General features: G+C 41.5%; 1 protein-coding gene across 2 annotated transcripts in view; it reads left to right on the forward strand.

The window, feature by feature from the left end:
• Positions 1-16,597, forward strand: part of LOC139322773 (heat shock factor protein 3-like) — a 40,921-nt gene extending 24,324 nt beyond the window's left edge. For both annotated transcript variants that reach the window (XM_070951993.1, XM_070951994.1), the window contains exons 7-13: positions 973-1,054; positions 1,309-1,451; positions 4,526-4,759; positions 7,973-8,078; positions 9,318-9,383; positions 12,067-12,133; positions 14,615-16,597. In XM_070951993.1, coding sequence (XP_070808094.1) covers positions 973-1,054; positions 1,309-1,451; positions 4,526-4,759; positions 7,973-8,078; positions 9,318-9,383; positions 12,067-12,133; positions 14,615-14,919 — 1,003 coding nt within the window. In that variant the 3' untranslated portion in view covers positions 14,920-16,597. The remainder of the gene's footprint in view (positions 1-972; positions 1,055-1,308; positions 1,452-4,525; positions 4,760-7,972; positions 8,079-9,317; positions 9,384-12,066; positions 12,134-14,614) is intronic.
• Positions 16,598-18,386: the final 1,789 nt, after the last annotated feature.

Raw genomic sequence — 18,386 nt, forward strand, 5'->3', positions numbered from 1 at the left:
AGATAGATAGATAGGCAGGCAGGCAGGCCCAGGGCTTGTACAGAGTTGGCAGAGGCCTGGCCAGTGGCTTCTTCCAATTGGGAATGTTCAGACTATTGTGTCCAGATATTGAACTCATGTCCTTTTTTTCCATGTGCACAGAAAAAAACATTTAGGATGGTTATAACTAGTGGGGGGGGGTTTTCCAAAAAGGGGTAGGTGCATTTGGAAAGCACATGGTCCATCATTCTACGTAAAATAAATGACTGTTGTACATTTTCCTAGGCAGGAACATCCCATATGAGAAAAGTATGATTTCATTTCAGCACAAAAAAGAGTTGCCTTGGATTTTGTCACTCATATTTATTGGCTGGAGACCATACTATATTCCAGATGGAAGCTGTTCCTAGAAAAAGCCAGTCCATTTTAGTTCCATAATGATTATGCCTTGATTGTGTTGAAAGCCTGCCTCAATTTTGGTTCCTAAATGCTGTGAATTGCCAGCTGTGATTTTAAAGGTCACTCTCTCAAATCCTGTAATCCTCCAATCAGTTTGGTAGCTGTAAAGGGGTAAACAATACTTGGTTCATCAGGGCTGCTTTCTAAATCAAGGTAGATACTGTATACAGCAAAATTAGGAAGTCACATTTAGACCATTATATTCAAATGAACATTTCATCAGTTTGTCTAGGGTCTTAAAAAGCATTCTTCAGAAGCATGCAAATGTTAAATTTATTTGTTTCTTTTAAAAAGGGAGTAAAGATTCCCTCTGCAAATTTGTTTTCTTGGACTGTTCAGACATCTGAGAGGTGAAAAACTCGTTGATCAAAACCTAGTTTTGTTTTTACCAAGCCAAATGATGATTTTGGCTTGGTAATGATTTTCTTGCTCGGGAATGTTTCCATTGTATGCATGCAGTGGTTTCTGCATACAAGGCTTTCTGGCTCATCTGTCCATCCAGCTCTATAGCTCTCTGTGCTCTACTTCTCCCAGGTCCTTGGCTGATGCTTCAGACCCTTCGGCTCCAAAATTCAGCCGCCAGTACGTGCGCATTCCTGTGGAAGACTGTGAAACCGTAAGACTTCTTTTGTTTTGTTTTCCCCCCTGATCCTCCTAAAGCAGTTCATGCTAAATTCGTTCTAGCTTAGTTGGTTATAAAATTCCCTCTTAATAATGCTTGTTAATTTTTTTTAATACTGCATTTCAGTTTCACTAGGAATTCTAATAATTGCCAGAGCATTAGCAGTTTTATTGTAATAACAATTGTCTGGAGAAGAAAAATTATGATAAGGATGTTGGATAGACTTCTTGTTGCTCTTGTGCCCTTAGACAGCCCTTTCGGAGCATGGCCCAGACTGCCAAGACTCCATTATCATTTGTGACATCACAGATGCTCAAGAGGAAGAGGAGGAAGAAGATGATGCTGCCCCAGAGAAGTTTTTGGCGCTAGTGCACTCCAATCATGAAAGTTGGTGAGGTTACAGATATTCAGATGTTTTTACTGAGAGACAACACTGAAGCTGAGGCAGGCTGCTTCATAATAAGTGATCAGAGTGCTGAATGTTTCTACCCTAGAGGTGTGGCCAAGAGATGTCTGTATACCTTCGTTTGTTCTGTAAAATCTTGGTTTGAGATGTGGTTACCACCATGTTCCTGGGAAGGAAAAGTAGAATTGGGAGTTTGTCTTAAAAAGTAGATGTGTCTGTCTTTTTGATGGCTTGGCTTCTACAATTAAAAGGTTGAAAGTTTGTGGGTGTGGCATTTGTGGCTGTATGAAAGCAGATTATGCAGTCTGAGGTCCAGCATTGTCCATTATGGTTTGTCAGGAACTCCAAGGCTTCTCCCAGCTTTGCCAGGCTCAGATCTTGAACCTAGGATTCAATTACGTAGCGGTGGGCCAGGCCCCAAAGGTGCCCCTAACACTTGACAATGCCATGAAAATGGAGATACCAGCTTCTCAAAATGCAAGTTTATGTGGTGCTGAGAGTGTCGCATATAGATATAGAAGGAATAGGGTTTTCATAATTAAAACCTTCCTTTTATGGCATTTCATAAAGTGTAGAGTGATATGCATTGGATTCTGGTTTTTTATATATGATTTTTTTATTGGTTTTTCAAAATATAGAATATAAAGAAAAATAAAGTAGTGGAAAAATAAGAAGAGGGGGAGAGAAAAGAAAAGAAATATAGTATAAAGGGAGAAAAGGAAAGAAAAAGGCACCAACTTCCAACTCTCTTTAGCACAGTAAAAGATAACAACATTACCACAACTTTTTGCTTTTACACAACAATATGTAGAGCCATTTCTATAACAATAAGCCTATCTAGTTAACAAAAACAAAATCAAAGTTTCATTTCTTTTTTCATTGCAAGCACAAAATCTGGAAATAATTTCAGAATAAAAACAAGGTTACACATATTCTCTTCTTTGGATAAAAGAATCAATTTGACGATCTCTGCTTCTCTTTGCTGTGGGGAGTAATAGATGCTTCTGTTAACTCATTAATCTTTATCATAATTTATATTAAGAAACTCCTCTATATTATTTTATTTTTTTAACCCTAAAGGGAGAAAACACTTTTTTTTAGTTTGATATTTTATTACCTTTAAAAAGTACTCAAGTATTATATATAAAAGAGAAAAAAAGAAAACCCTTCATTTTAAACCCAAAACACAATACTACTTTAGAGCTTTCATTCAATTACATATATCATACTAATAAAAGTTTAATTAACTCCAATTAGCACATTGAATCCGAATCTGTCCCTCGAGTTTATCCTTATGGAATGGATCTTTTTCTTTTATTTTCAAATTTAGTCAATAGTATTTTACAAACTTTGGGAATTATTCAGCATTACATAAAAAGACAGAGGACATACATTTACAAACTCATTTTGTACATACAAAACTAACTTAGCTTTCTTTCAATATATACGGTATATCAAATTTCTGAAAGTCCATCCTAACTAAGTCATTAAATTTAAGTCACTCCCTTCAGCTTATCTTCACAGAATGAAGTTTTTTTTTTTCCTCAGGGGAATCTTATCAAGTCTCTTTTCTTCAAGAGGTTTTCAGCCTTATTTATATGCATGAAAAAATATTCCCAAAGTTGTTCTGTTAGACGTTGTAAATTAACCTGGAGCAAATCATCGTAGATTAAAGTTTCCTACTTTATATTTATATAATAAATTTTGTTTATCTTACAAAGGCACACTTAGGTTATTTGCATTGTCCAGCATTTGTAGAGTTGACAGATAGGGTTGATAATTTTCTACACCTAATTGTATCTCTTGTTCTTTTTTAATATCCTCTATATAATTAATATCTTCAAACTGATTTATGAAATGAACAGTTTTCTGTATGGATTTTTCAAAGATTTCCTTGATGACAAGCTCAGAGTTAAACATCTTTGTAGCTCCCTCTGGTAGCCAAAAAGTGTTTGTTTGTTTGTTTATTCCTTTTTCTAGCCAATCAGAATTCATGAAAATTGCCAAATTTCAATCACCCACAACAAAACATTGCAGGCCTACACATTACTTTAAAAGTAATAGAGTAAAACCACAAATTTTATCCTTATATTTCAAGAGAAAAAATACTCCATGCTTCCTTCTTTTGGCTGCCTCTAACAACCCTCTTCCTTGTCATGTAACAATAAAGAGGACTCAGAAATGGTGTTCAGAGCTTCAAAAAGGAGTTGTAGGCTATAACTAAAGATAGCCTCTTTTAACTAATAGAGAGAATAGTCTCATGAAGTGATTAAGAAATGAAGGGCACAGCTTATTGTCTGTTAACAGTGATGTGATCTCAAGCTCTCCCCACAGCTTCAGCTCACCAGCTATTCTGAAGCACGGTTTCTAAAACTCTTGCAGATTGTTGCTGTTATCAGAGGATTTTGAGAAATGATTTTGAGATTCTCCTTAACCCCAGAGAGTCAAATAAACAAAAGGAAGTCTGTTCCTTCTGTTGTTCAGTTGGAAAAATGACAGTCCAGAGAGAGGAGATTCTCTGGGCGTGTCAGTGCTGGCCAAGTCTTCACCAGAAGTCCATTGGATTTTTTAAAAAGGAAAATTAAAGGCAAAGATGCCCTCAAGGCGAGTTTGGCTTCTGATGACTGCACCCACGCAGTATTACAGAAGAGGCTTGCCTTTATCTCCTTATGGATTGTTCTTCCAAGTTCCCAGTCAACGGTATTCAAATTCATATGTGGGTCCCCAGACAAGTATGAACCAGGACTGTTTGGTTGTTTAGATTCTAAGATCTGTCCAGACCATTAGGGACTCTGGGAAAGGAAATCAACATTAGATTTCCTTTCAACAATAGAAAGGGAAAAGGATGCAAAACCACTTCTGTAGTCCTGTAGAACTGTATGGATGCTGTGATTTGATTTGAGAGTCTCTTTGCCCTTTTAAAATGGATAGACACTAGCAGTGCAGGGTTCCCATTGGAAAAAGAGGGTTCTCTCCACTTTGGGGTGCTGTGGTGAGGTGCTTTGCTGCACTATTTGGAGAAAATGAAAGTTGAGTCTGTGCCTGTTGTGTGTTTTCAGGAAGGCTCCTGTGCCCACCCGAGAAGGAATTCCCACTTGTAAAACAATAGAGACCTCCGAGCCAGAAGTGCCCCAAGGTGACCGTTCGGTTCAGCTCTCGGATGGCTCTCTCCAGTCCAGTGCTGTGGAGTTGCACACTCCACAAGTCAACGCTAATGAAGAAGCTGCAGCAGTGATCGATTCCATCATTAATGAAAACCAAACAACGGCTTCAAGTGACTCTTTCCTTGAAAGGTGTGTGTCTATTTTCAGAGAGGCAACACCTGGCAGGATTATCCCCTGCCACAGAACCATGACATTGGAGGAGATTAGTCTCTTCTTTGCCATCCATGACAAGTACCTGTCTAGCATCAGACAGCTTCCCCCCCCCCACAGCTTTCCAAGAAAGTTGGTTCTATTGTTTATTAATGAAACCCTTGTTTTTTCCCTTTGTTTCTTGGACTGCTGTCTCCCTCGTTCTTCAGCGTCCCTTTGGAAGGGAAAAGACTTCTGAATATTTCTGTTGAGCATAAGCTGTAAATTCCTTGCTAGATTCTTCCTCCTTATTTCTCAGTGTAAACTGTTGTGAAAGAAACTCTCACTTCCCATCCTCTATCCTGTAGAGTAGAGAGAATAGAATAGAATAGAATAGAATAGAATAGAATAGAATAGAATAGAATAGAATAGAATAGAATAGAATAGAATAGAATAGAATAGAAATAAGAATAGCGAATAGCGAATAGAATAACTTGGTCACTTTAAAGGTACACTAATTGGCATATGTTAAAATGAAATTTTGTTGCATACAGCTCTCAAAGGGTCATCACCTCCCATATACATTACATAAACATGACTAAATAAATAAACAAAAAATTATGCAAAAACCCACATATATTATATGACACAGAGAAACAACACAGTCTAGTTTGGATGTATACATGTACATGGCGAGAAAAACTAATCTTGCAGGTTTTACCAGATGGATGGCATAGAGAACAAAGCTGTTACAAAATCTGGTAGTCCTGCTAGAAATTCTTTGAAACCACCTCCCAGGAAGGAGCAACAGAAACAGACAATGAGGTGAGCGTGTGGGTTCTCTAACAATGCTTCGAGTGCAGAGTGCTTATAAGCAGTATCCTGAATAACAGGAAGCGAGCTTCCTATAATCTTCGCCTCTGTCCTTACTACTCTCTTTATGGACCTTCTATCTGAGGCAGTGATGCAGCTTGTTAAAATGCTCTCAATCATACTTCTGTAAAAAGTGGCCAGGACAGAAGGAGAAAGATGTGCTCTCCTCATCCAATGCAAGAAATGCAGGCGCTTGGTTTCGTGCTTCACTAATGATGACGTGTGGAGAGACCAATTGGGATAGTTAACTATCTGCAGCCCCAGATACTTAATACTGTTGACCACTTTTACAGCTGCATCCTTGACACTGAGTCGAGTATGACTATGTGGCTCTTTCTAAAATCTACAATAATCTTCTTTGTTTTATTAACATTTAGAACCAAGTTACTTTTATTGCACCAGTCCAGCAGAGCCTTTACCTCTTCCCTATAAGCATCTTCATTGTTGTCCCACTTCTGCCGTGTTGTCTGCACACTTCACAATATGATTTGTAGCAGATTTGGCACAAGACCCAGCCCTGTGGGGAACCCATACTCAAGGAGATGGGAGTTGGAAACTTTTCTTCCAACTTGCAGAAACGGGGGCCTATCACTAAGGAAATCAAGTATCCAGTTACATAAAGGAGTATTGAAACCTAATAGGCCCGGTTTGTTCACCAAATGCTGAGGAATGATTGTGTTGAACACCGAACTAAAATCAACCAACGGCATTCACACACAAGTATTCTTCTCCTCCAGTTGCGCCAAGCTAAGATGAAGCACACAGGAAAGTGCATCATCTGTAGATTCTTCCGATAGGCAAACTGTGATCTAGTCAACTAAAGGCTTCCTACTACTGCAGATGAAGCTGGCCCTTCTGAGTTTCTTCTTGGAATGTAGTGAAAAGGCATTTGCTTCCTTCTGCCTGTTTTTTTTTTTTTTTTTTTTTTACATTCTAGTATTTTTTTAAATTACGTTTTCCTCTGTAAGGGATTTCTTCACTTTTCCAGTGTTGTGCAAATACAATTCTAGCTGCAGTTAGCAAATTTAAAATTAAGTATTTATTCCCTTTTATTATATTTTCCGGTAAGATACCCAACAAAATATTTCTGGTTTTAGATCTATGTGTTGGGTCCTCATTTTTTCCAACCATGTACCCTGTTTCCCCCAAAATAAAACATCCCATGATGTTTTATTTTGGGCTTAGGACAGCCCCCGACCTCCTCTCCTTCCGCCGCAAACTGAAGATGTGGCTTTTTTATCAAATGGGCTGATCTGTTGGGGGATTTTTACATTGAAATAATTTTAATAAATTTTAATTGGATTTTAATTTTTATGTAATTTTCGAATTGTTGAATGTTTTCTTTGTAAGCCGCCCTGAGTCCTTCAGGAGAAGGGCAGCATAATAAAAAATAAATAAATAAATAAACAAACAAACAAACAAACACGCACGCAAGCTTATTTCAGGGTTCAAAAAAATGTAAGACAGGGTCTTATTTTCGGGGAAACATGGTATGTATTTTTGTCCAATATTTTTTGCCTTTGGGCATGCCCACCACATATGATAATATGAACCTGGTATCTGATTACATTTCCAACATCTAGTGGACATGTCCTTAAACATCTTTGCCAATCTTGTGGGTGAAAAATGCCATCGATAAAACATTTTATAAAGATTTTCTTTATATGCAGTTGACATCGTTAATTTGTAATTCCTGTCCTACAGTTTCTGCCATTTATCTAACTCTATTGTGTAACCAAAATTTTTGGCCCATACAATCGTTGTCGCCTTTACTTGCTCTCTTTCGATTTTAATATTCAATAGATAATTATATATTTTTTTAATTAGTTTTTCATCCGTCCCTATTAATATCTGGTCTAGTTCTGTTGGTTCTTTATAAAAACCATACATTTTAGTATCTTTTTCACATTGAGATTGTATCTGCACTTGTGGGCCACCATGTTATATCAATCCCTTGACTGTTCAATTCTTGCTTAGTTTTGAGCTCTTCCTCTTCAATCAAAATATCTTTATATCTTATAATTTTTTCCATGTTAATAACATTTGGATGTATCAGTGCCTCCATTGTAGAAAGCCAGACTGGTATTTTCAAGTAGTGGTGTTCTTTAGTTTTTGCCCATACTGACAATAGTGCATTTCTAATATCGTGTCTTTGAAAATAGCTATGCATTTTGTTTTTCCCATACCATAAAAAAGGCATGCCACCCCATGGAGATCATGTCCCTCCAAAGTTAATAATCTTTTATGCCTCAAACTAATCCATTCTTTCACCCATATAAGTACCAAAGCCTGATAGTATAACTCCCAGTTCTATTTATATTTCCCTGTTTCCCTTTGCAGAGAAGAGATCCAAGACTTCTTGAATTGTATTGATGCGAGTCTTGAGGAGCTTCAGGCAATGCTGTCTGGGGAAAAAATCAACCATGCTTCGGAAACACTTACTGATGTGAGTCCACTTTCCTGTGTGGATTTCTTAGCTGGGCTGCTGCCTGCCTCTCACATTACCTAGAGAAGAAAAACTGGGTTGCGGCTGTTTTTCCATTCTCTGCCTTCTCTGTCTTTCCCTCCCCTTCAGGATCAGGGGAAATTCTCCAAGCACCCCTGACAGCAAATTGGTGTCCTGGCAAGACACCAATTTACTGTCAAGGGTGCTTGGAGAATTTCTGTGAGAGCTGGGACTGACCTAGGGAGCCAGCCTTCAGCACCACCCCTGTGTGCCTTTCTGCTTCCTTGCTGCCTTCTTCCAGGAGAATATGGCCAGTTCTGCACCTGCTGAGTCATGGGGGCAAAACACGTGGCTTCCATGCCCCCTGACTCGGACTCCACACCAGAGCTCAATCCTTGCACTTCTCTCATTAGAAACCATAACTTACCACAACCCCTTTGAATCAGGACTGGACTGGTTACCACATTCCCGTGTGTATCTAAAGCAGTGGAAAACACCATTTTGGCCATCCTTAACAGAACTGAACCATGGAGGGTGAGGTGGGGAAGGAAGTGATGCTGTTCCCTTCCCCTCTCCTTGGAGACCTCCTGGCTGAGGCCTCACAAGGATAAGGGCAGTAAACCCCCCTCCCCTCCATAATTAAGATGCCTCCCTTTAGGATGAGTCAGGTTCTGGGAAGACGAGGGGAGCGCCCCTAAGAAAGAGGAGACTGGATTTGCTCTCCATAGGGCCCAAGAGTAGGAGAAGAATCAGTGAGTGGAAGCTTTATAGAGAAGGTCTAATCTTCAAAGCATGAGATTCATCCTAATCATGACACCAGATGAGCAATGTGGAATTGTGAGGGCTCCGCCAGTGGAGGCTTTCAAGCAGAGGCCGCACAGCTGTTTATTTGGGCTGGTCCTATGATTCCTGGCTCGGGGGGGTGGGGGGGGTGGCAGTTTGTACCAGAAGACCTCCAAGTTCCCTTCCAGCTCTTTGATTTTATGATTCTTTTTATTTATTTATTTATTTATTATATTTATATGCCACCCGTTTCACTTATGGCACCTCTGCTTCTAGGACTGAGGGGCATCATCTTTTAGTCTCAGTGCACTTTGGCTAACTTGAAGGAAGCTTATTTAAGTTTTTTCTATGTTTAAGAATTTGACTTGTTTCAAGGGAGGCCCGTGTCACATTTTTGTTGTTTAAATTGTTTCTAATCAATAAAACAAATCAGATTGCCTTCATTTCTACCTCTAGACTTTCAGTCCAGAGCTTCCTGTGTTGGATTCAAGCATACCAGAAGCTCCTCTCAGATTGGAAAAGGTAGGTAATGGGTCTTCCTTGGCTCCTGGGAGGGAGGGGAGCAGCGAATTGTGAAAATGCGGTGGGTGAGACTTGGAATTGAAGGATCCAGAGCGTGTTTCTTTCTGATCAGCAAAGTTGCTTAGAAAATGCTGGACCCTGAACAGTTGAATTTCAGGAATACCTTTGCCAGGTGAATGGAGTAGTAGAAAAAGAGAGCAAGAGCAATAAATGAAGAAGGTTAACAGATACAGATCTCCCCTCTCACTCTCTCTCTCTCTCTCTCTCACACACACACACACACACACATTAGCTTTTTTAGTGTAGTTAGACCTCTTTTCATAGGAACTTTCAGCAGATCACAATAATTGAACCATTTCAAACTGGTTTACATATTTGGTATAAACCTGATGTGCGGACAATTTTAGTCAGCTGAAGAACCTGCCCAGTGGATAAAGAATAAAGGTGGTTGCTGAAGAACTTGGAGATGTTTTCCTTTTTCCTCTTTCCTCTCCTTACTTGTTCTCTTTTTTTAAGGAGAAAAAAAACCCAGTCAGTCATAAAATAAAGCTATAGGGCAAATCCACAGCTTGATGGTCCACTGTTAAATGGGGCTCCCAGGTCTGACCTCTGCATTGGGGGAGGGGTGCCCATGAGAATGTTCTCTTGACTCGGCTGCCATCCCTGTCTTGGAGGGCATAAAAGATCCAGCTGCCCACAGTCACTTTCTTCAGACCGTGGAACTGTAGGAAAGCTGGTGAATGAGCTGCCCCAGGAGCCCTTCCTTTCAGGCCACCGGGTACAATGAAAAGTAGCTTTAGTGTTGTAAGTCACCCAGAGTTGCCTCGCAGAGAGATGGGCGGGAAATAAATTTAATAAGTAAATCAATTTCCCAGATGGCATTTGTGCTATCAATATTGCTGGCTGAGCTTCTGAAAAGATTTTTTTTAGCTTTTCCAGCATGGTGCTATTCAGATAGGACTAAGGAGAAATTTCCTGACAGTTAAAACAATTAACCAGTGGAACAACTTGCCTCCAGAAGTTGCAAATGCTCCAACACTGGAAGTTTTTAAGAAGAGGTTGGCTAACAATTTGTCTGAAGTGGTGTAAGGTTTCCTGCCTAAGCATGGGGTTGGACTAGAAGACCTCCAAGGTCCCTTCCAACTCTGTTCTTCTATTCTAGACAAACTACTGCTTCCGTCATTCCACGGAGGCTGAGGAATGCTAGTTCTGTCCTTCCTTTCAAGAAGTCAGAGTAAGAAACATTCATACCGTTTTTTCCCCTGTCAGTTCCAGCCCACGACATGGATTCACCAGTGTGCCCCTGCTCTCTTTCCAACCTTCCTTCAGAAGCCATAGAGCCAATTTATAGGTAGCTCAGGTTCCTCAGCCTCCCCTCAGATTAGAATTGATGCCTATTGTGAGTGGATGCTCCTGAGGGGATTGCAGAGCCAGCTTGAGGCTTGTGGCTGATGTGGTGCTGCCAATTCCCCCCCTTGCTCAGAAGGTCCTGTTCAGTTTATGTGAGGCCATTGAGGGGTTAGGAGCGATTTTGCCATTAGAGGGAGTTTTACACCAAAGAAGCCCTTTGGAAAGCAGCCTGTGTTTTGTTGGGATTTGCCTGGCTTGATTGGGCTTTAATCTCTGATGTTTCTTTTCTCTGTTTATTAGGGGCATTTTCCAAGGCCTGGCTTGCTAGTTTTTTTCTGATAACATTTGGGTAGTTAAAGCCTTGGACTCGGGCAGATAGGCCTGGAAACCTTTTTCTTAGGCCATTCAGTTCTAATTCTGCGTTCTGCAAGACTTGCTGTACTCTATGATCAGAACAGCCTCCCTAATAAAAAGGTTCAGGTTAAACAGTTTTAAATTGTATTGTGATAAAGAGACCTCTGCTAAATCTAAATTCTTTTGTCAACTGAGTACTTAGAAGAAAATCCACTCATTTTTCTTTTCAAATGAGCTCCTTTTTCAGGATGGTTTGGATTCTGCTAATTGGAGTAAACCTCTGGTAGCTTCCACCAATGACCTGGACTTTGTAAGTGGCGCTCAAAAGAACTGTGTTGGACCTATGCAGCACACAGGTCTCCTAGGAAGAAATGGGAGTGGGATGCGGGACATTTTGCTTCCGAAGGAGTGTAGAAGGCTAAGGCCCGGACTCCCTCTGTTTCCAGAACTTGTGCTCTGCAGACAGACCGTCCTGGCTTCCTGCAGAGATGGTGTGGCTAGCCAAGATGGTATGTTTCAATAGAGAGTCCCAAAATGAAATGTAAGATGTCAGGTGCTTGCAGTGTTGATCTTTCGTGTGATGCACATAAAAGTATAGTTTACTAGAATTATTTTTATGCTTATAAAAAAAATTGCAGCACTCAATTGCAGCAGAAATATCAAAACAAATATCTCTAAATATTTCTATTGACCACTTGTAGAATAGATAAAAAGCAAACACCGAGCTGTACTGTCAGCCAGGGCACATGTGAACCAAGGAGGCTTTAAGCGGAGCGTTACCAATAGAAGCTGGGGAAGCAAAGCCCTGGCTGGGCTATTATAGCCAGAGTGATGAGCTGATTAAAGGGAAGACAGGAGACATAATTAAACTGCTGAGGATACAGTTGACTCTCTTGTCCTTGTGTTTTAAAAAAGGTACTGTTGCATTTAAAACAAATATTCTAAAAATATTTTTCTGTGCATTTGTTTCTTTTTTTAGACAGAAGACTTATCAGCAAATTTAGACACAGATGGGATAATGGATGAGGAAACCTCAGGGAAGAATGGTGAGCAGGGCAAGAAATTGGGAATTGTTTTACCAAATCAGTCTGGAGAAGCTAAACAGGGGTGGATCCATTTGGAGGCAACATCCTTTTCAGGTTGTGTGTGGTTTATAATCCCCCATCAGCTCTGTTTGTGTTTTTGACCTCACAGTCCGGCTTTTATTTTCCCAGCCCTTGAAATCCTTTACGGATCTGAATCCGAGGTCTCTTCTGTGGGGCTGGAAATTGAGGGGACTGGCTCCAGAGGAGGAATGTTCAGAGGAAATACTTTTCAAAGACAAGATGGTAGCCCCAGCAGTGAGATTGAAATTGCCAGTTTGTTTTTGTGGGGGCAGAGTTTTTGATTTCCTTACCATGCCCTGTGCGCACCTCTCCCCAATCTTGATGGTGGTGACAGCATCCCCTTCGCCAACTTTCTATTTCTAGACTTTGACTTTTTGCTTGAAAGAGAGTCAGTGCTGAGTTGGCTGTTAATGTTTTTTTTATTGGACTGCTGGTAAATTGACTTTTGTTGTAAAATAGCAGTACATTGAAGGAAGGTAATGATACACTTGGAAGTAACTCTAGTTTATCCAGGCAAGAAGTCAGATATGGAAGGTTTTGTTTGTTTATGTTTATTTGATTTATATACCGCCCTACTCCCGAAGGACTCAGGGTGGTGAACAGCCACAGGATAAAAACACATAAATACAAAATTTAAAACTGAATAAAATCGAATTAAACAATTTGGCCGAAGATAGATTTAAAACACCCCAATAAATTAAGAACGAATTAAAATTTGCGCTTTAAAAAGGGAAAAAAGGGAAAAATTAGGCCAGGCCAACCTGATGGAATAAAAAGATCTTTGATAGCGCGGCAGAAGATGCGTAGATCCGGGATCCTCTGTATCTCGGGGGGAGCTCGTTCCAGATGACGGGTGCCCCCACAGAGAAGGCTCTCCCCCTGGGGGCCGCCAGTCGACACTTTTTGACCGACGGCACCCTAAGAAGCCCCTCTATGGGAGCGTACTGGTCAGTGAGAGGCTACTGGTGGCAGAAGGCAGTCTCGTAGATACCCCGGTCCTAGGCCATGGAGCGCTTTAAAGGTGGTAACCAAAACCTTGAAGCGCACCCGGAAGACCACCAGAAGCCAGTGCAGCTCGCGCAGGAGGGGGGGGTCACATGGGAACGCCACGTCGCTCCCATAACCACCCGCGCAGCCGCATTCTGGACCAGCTGGAGCCTCCGGGTGCTCCTCAAGGGGAGCCCCATGTAGAGAGCATTGCAGTAGTCCAGGCGGGAAGTGACGAGGGCATGAGTGACTGTATTTAACGAGTCCCGATCCAGAAAGGGACGCAACTGGTGAATCAGGCGAACCTGATGAAAAAACCTCCCGGTCACGGCCGTCACATGCTCTTCTAAAGACAGCCGTGAATCCAGGAGGATGCCCAAGTTGCGAGCCCTCTCCATGGGGGCCAGCGATTCGCCCCCAATAGTCAGTGATGGCACCAACTGACTATATCGGGACGTTGGAAACCACAGCCACTCGGTCTTGGATGGGTTGAGCCTGAGTCTGTTTCTCCCCATCCAGATCCGCACGGCCTCCAGGCACCGGGACATCACTTCAAGGGCATCGTTGGGGTGGTCCTAACTCTTCCAACCGGTGCAGCATGATACCATGGTTGATGGTATCAAAAGCCGCTGAGAGATCTAATAGGACCAGGACAGAGGAGCAACCTCTGTCCCGAGCCCTCCAGAGAACATCAACCAATGCAACCGATGCCGTTTCCGTGCTGTACCCAGGCCTGAAGCCCGACTGGAACGGATCCAGTTATGCCGTTTCATCCAGGTGCTGGGGGAGCTGTTGCGCAACCACACTCTCAACAACCTTCGCCACAAAGCGAAGGTTGGAGACCGGACGATAATTAGACAACACTGCCGGGTCCAGGGAAGGCTTCTTGAGGAGAGGCCTCACCACTGCCTCTTTCAAGGCGGCGGGGAAGTCACCCTCACTCAATGAAGCATTTATAATCCCCTGGAGCCAGCGTCGCGTCACCTCCTGAGAAGCCAGCACTAACCAGGAGGGACATGGGTCCAACAAACATGTGGTCGCGTTCAGTCTACCCAGAATCCTGTCTACGTCGTCAGGAGTCACAGGATCAAACTCATCCCAGATAACGTTCTCAAGACCTGCCTCAGTCATGCCCCCTGACACTACCCAGTCGGACTCCATTAAAAATGGAGTCCTGAAGTCTATTTATTGATGTTCCTGTACCCAGCTGGCGGCTTCTGTTGATTCTTCTCTAAGAGCGACAGGCAGGGCCTGAATGGCCTCGTGTTTCATCCTTGCTGCAGCCTGTGGTGTGACTCAGATGGCAGAGCTTCTGCTTGAAGGTTCCCTCCTTTGGGATGCTTGTTCCTCCCAGGACTCTCCACATGGCAGCACAAGCACTTAGCTTAGCTATTAACTATTGATTAACTAGCTATTCCTCCTCTCCCCACCCAGACATGCAGCTGATTCAGTATCGGGGGAACCCTTTGCTTTCACTGTTGGAAGAACCGCCTTCCAGTGAGGAAGACGGCCGCCTGGGGAACACCGGAGGGGATCCGCTGGGTTCCATGGAGAGCAACAAAGCAGTGCAGCAAGTCGCCAGCCCAGGAAGCCAAACAGCTGGAGCCGCTCCACTAGAGCCCCTGGATCAGCCCCTTCTCTCTGAAGACATGAACGGCGAATATAAACTCTTTCCTCTTCTGCTTCTCAGCCCAGTTGCAAATTTCATAGAGGAGGCCTCTGAAATAGAAACAAGTTGAACTGCTGATCACATCTTTTCTGTGGAAAAAGATTCAAGAACCATGGCAGGTCGCAGTTCTGCTTTTCTTACTTTTCATGGCTGAATTTCCTCCACAAACAAGGGAAAGCTATTTTTACCCCAAGAATGTAGTGTTAGGAAGGCAGCTACAAGGCTGAAGTTCCAAATTGCACTGATTTTTTTTTTTAAACAAAAGCAAAAAATAGCAAATTTCAAACCTGCTTTTGAACTATTTTATACACAAATATGTTTTAAATAAGATTAATGTTTATATCTTAGTGTAAGATTTGCATAGGGGTTTCAGGTGTTTGATCCCATGATAGTCAATACTATCATAATACATTTATTTTTCTTTCTTTCTGAACTGTTGTGTTGGAGATAAGCAAGTATGTTAGAATTATGTTGGGTTTTTTTGTAACTGTAATCTTTGTTTGCTCCAAACTTTTGCCTTAGTTCTTACTACTCTGACTTTGTCTTCATCTATGTCACCTTTTATGTATTATTTACTTTTACGTTCTTCCTCTAATTATTATTGTAAGTAACTTCTGTTTCCTATGGCAAACAATATATTTTAACATTTATTTTAAAATAATGGTAGTATGTGAACCTGCTGCATATTTAGATACTTTGCAAAAAGCTTGTTTCTGATGCACATTGCATGTCAAACCTTCTTTTCCTAAAATGACTTTCCCAACAGTAAATAATGGGATTATCCAAGAAGAAGTATCATCAAAGCCATCTTAGCTCTTTAAGTCAACATTTTCTTGCATAGGCCTGAACACCTGAGGGTGTGGATAACCGGCAGCTGCACTTCTGAGGCTTGGGACCTGATGCTCATGGGATTTGTTGGTTCCAACGATTTTCACCCAGACTGCAGATTCCCCTTTGCCCCTTGTCTTCAAAAACAGAATTATGAGGCCTTTTGGCATGTTGAGTTACATAGAAAGATAAGATAGTTTCTGGATGGGCAGGACATCTCCTGAATGTTTTTGGCCCTTTGCCCATAAACAAAATATGTTGGCCAAATACAACAGTCATCCCTGCAAGTGCCATGAGTGCCAGCCCTTTTAATTCCACGTCATCCATGATGCAGAGCCATTTCCACCTTAGCTCTCCTGTAAATGGTGTAATGATAACATCACATACTTGCCTTCAAAATGAAGGCTTCCTTTTAAAAATAACTTGTTTGTCTGAAAAATTGACTTGGGGCTTTTGCCTCTTGATTTCATGGATACAGATAATCCTCAATTTATGACTGGTTGCTTAGATTGAAGTTATGACGGACCACTCCAAAAGGTTCTTTTTAATATATTTGAATATTAATATTTTGTTCAAAAAAGGTTCTTACGGACTGGTTCCAAAGTTCTGATAGCCAACACGCACACACACAGGCACACATACATACAGGCACGTCACATGACTGCATTTCAATGCTTGGCAACTGGGTCATGTTTACAGTCATTTGCAGCGTCCCACAGTCACATGACCAGTTTATAACAAAATCAGGCACGTCTGCTTTTTGGCAAAAACATCCCATAACAAACTGAGTTTGGTTAAGACTGCTGCCAAACGTCGTAAAATCAGCTTGGTCATGTGATACATTATGACTGTCACAACATATGACTGTAATAGGCAAGCTCCATTACAGTCATAATTTGAGGACTAGCTGTAATGAAAAACTGCACAGTGTTTTGGTACTTTGTTTCAAAAGTGAAAATTTGAAAGTGAATTATAATAAAGACTAAACATCTCACTGGTTTTGAACTGTCTGCTCCAAGCCCAGGAGCACTACCCTGAGTTTCTCTGCCAGGTTTTGTAAACTTCCCATCACCATGGCTGCAATACATAAGCAAGAAGAAGTGATTTATTAATTAAACCCCAATTTTATTGGACCAGGAGATCTGAGTTTGCTCGCTCAGATGTCCAGCTCCCCGCGTTCTTGATGGTATGAGCTGGATGATGAGTGAAGTTGAAAATATGAGTGATTGATATCAATTCAGTCTGTCATGGATGTTACCAGTACGTCTGGCAGGAGCTGTGAATGTAGAAGAACCATTAGGTTGCAGGCCTACTGTCTGGGCAAGCATAACCTCCATGGAGGATAGAATTGACGTAGGCCTCTGCATTGGTAGTCCCTCTGTCTTGTTCTGGAGAAGACGTCGTGTTTCTCCCAACCAAGCCCTGATAGTCTTCAGGTAAGATGTTCTCATACATTTCTTACAGGACCTCAGATAGTGGTGTGCAACTGGCTATCATCTGCTTATTGTCCTACCTTACCCTGAATTGATATATGATCTGTCCCAGCAGCCTCATGTAATACTAAATAGCATTAAACAGAAAAGACCAAACCATGGGCATCCCATAGCAGATTTGCTCAGGGTCCAAATGTTCTCCCTCTCCCTACTCACGGGATTTATTTATTTCTTAGATTTCTATCCATTAAGAAAAATGGATAGAAGGATCTATCCATTAAGAAAAAGAACCACCATAACATTGTAGATGGTCCACAAGGATACTAGGGTTGAGAAGAATGGTCATACTCCCAGGTCTTGCCACAAGTGGACATGAGAATAGCTGATAGAGTTTCTGTCCCAGGCCGGATCCTAAATGCCACGACCACAGATCCAGATCATCCATGTTCTAGAGGACCCTTTGTGATTGCAACAGTGATAGAATGGGAAACAAGAATGACGCTCGTGGGCAAATGGGAAGTTGTACACTTGGGTAACAACTTTTGGATGCAGGGTACCTGTTTTGCCAGTAGTGCACATGCAATGTTGGGATTCCCATCAGTCATGAGCCGAACGTGAGTCAGCTGTATTGCGCCATTGCTAATGAGCGGACATGGAATAGTTGAGAAAGACTTAAATTCTGCTAAGGTTACACCCTTTCCTGCAGTGTTGATTGAGTTTCAAAAGATGACTCACAGTTAGCATTCAATTGATTGATTACATTTTTATTACCTTATAAGTAACTCAAGGATGAACATACCTAATACTCTTTCCTCCTCCTATTTTCACCATAGCAACCCTGGTAGGTTGGGCTGGGAGAGGGACTGGTTCAAAATCAACCAGACAGCTTTCATTCCTGAGGCAGGACTAGAACTCGCCATCTTCTGGTCACCCAGACAGCTTTGTGTAGATATTGTTTAAATATTTAAAAACCTCTCTTTTTAATGGACTCCTACAGCTTGAAGATGACTACAAATGTTTAGGCCACAGAATAAAATAATTGGAAAACCAACTTTAAATTAAATACCAACATTTTTTTTTAAAGTTGGGCAGGTGCAAAATAAGAGGCTTCAGTGCCTCGCTTGTTTTGATTCACCTTGTTCTAGAGCTGCTCCTTATAGGATGGAAGCATCTCCGTGCATTAAAAGGTTGGTTATTTCATAGCAAGGTTGGATGCTCTGAGTCCCTAAGAGGTCTGGGCAGAGACAACTATGTTGGTAGAGAAAGTAGAGATGGG

Source organism: Pituophis catenifer, unplaced genomic scaffold (genome assembly GCF_029215685.1).
Source record: "Pituophis catenifer annectens isolate HBS135680 unplaced genomic scaffold, rPitCat1.0.hap2 SCAF_11, whole genome shotgun sequence".
In the NCBI taxonomy this organism is placed as follows: Eukaryota; Metazoa; Chordata; class Lepidosauria; order Squamata; family Colubridae; genus Pituophis; species Pituophis catenifer.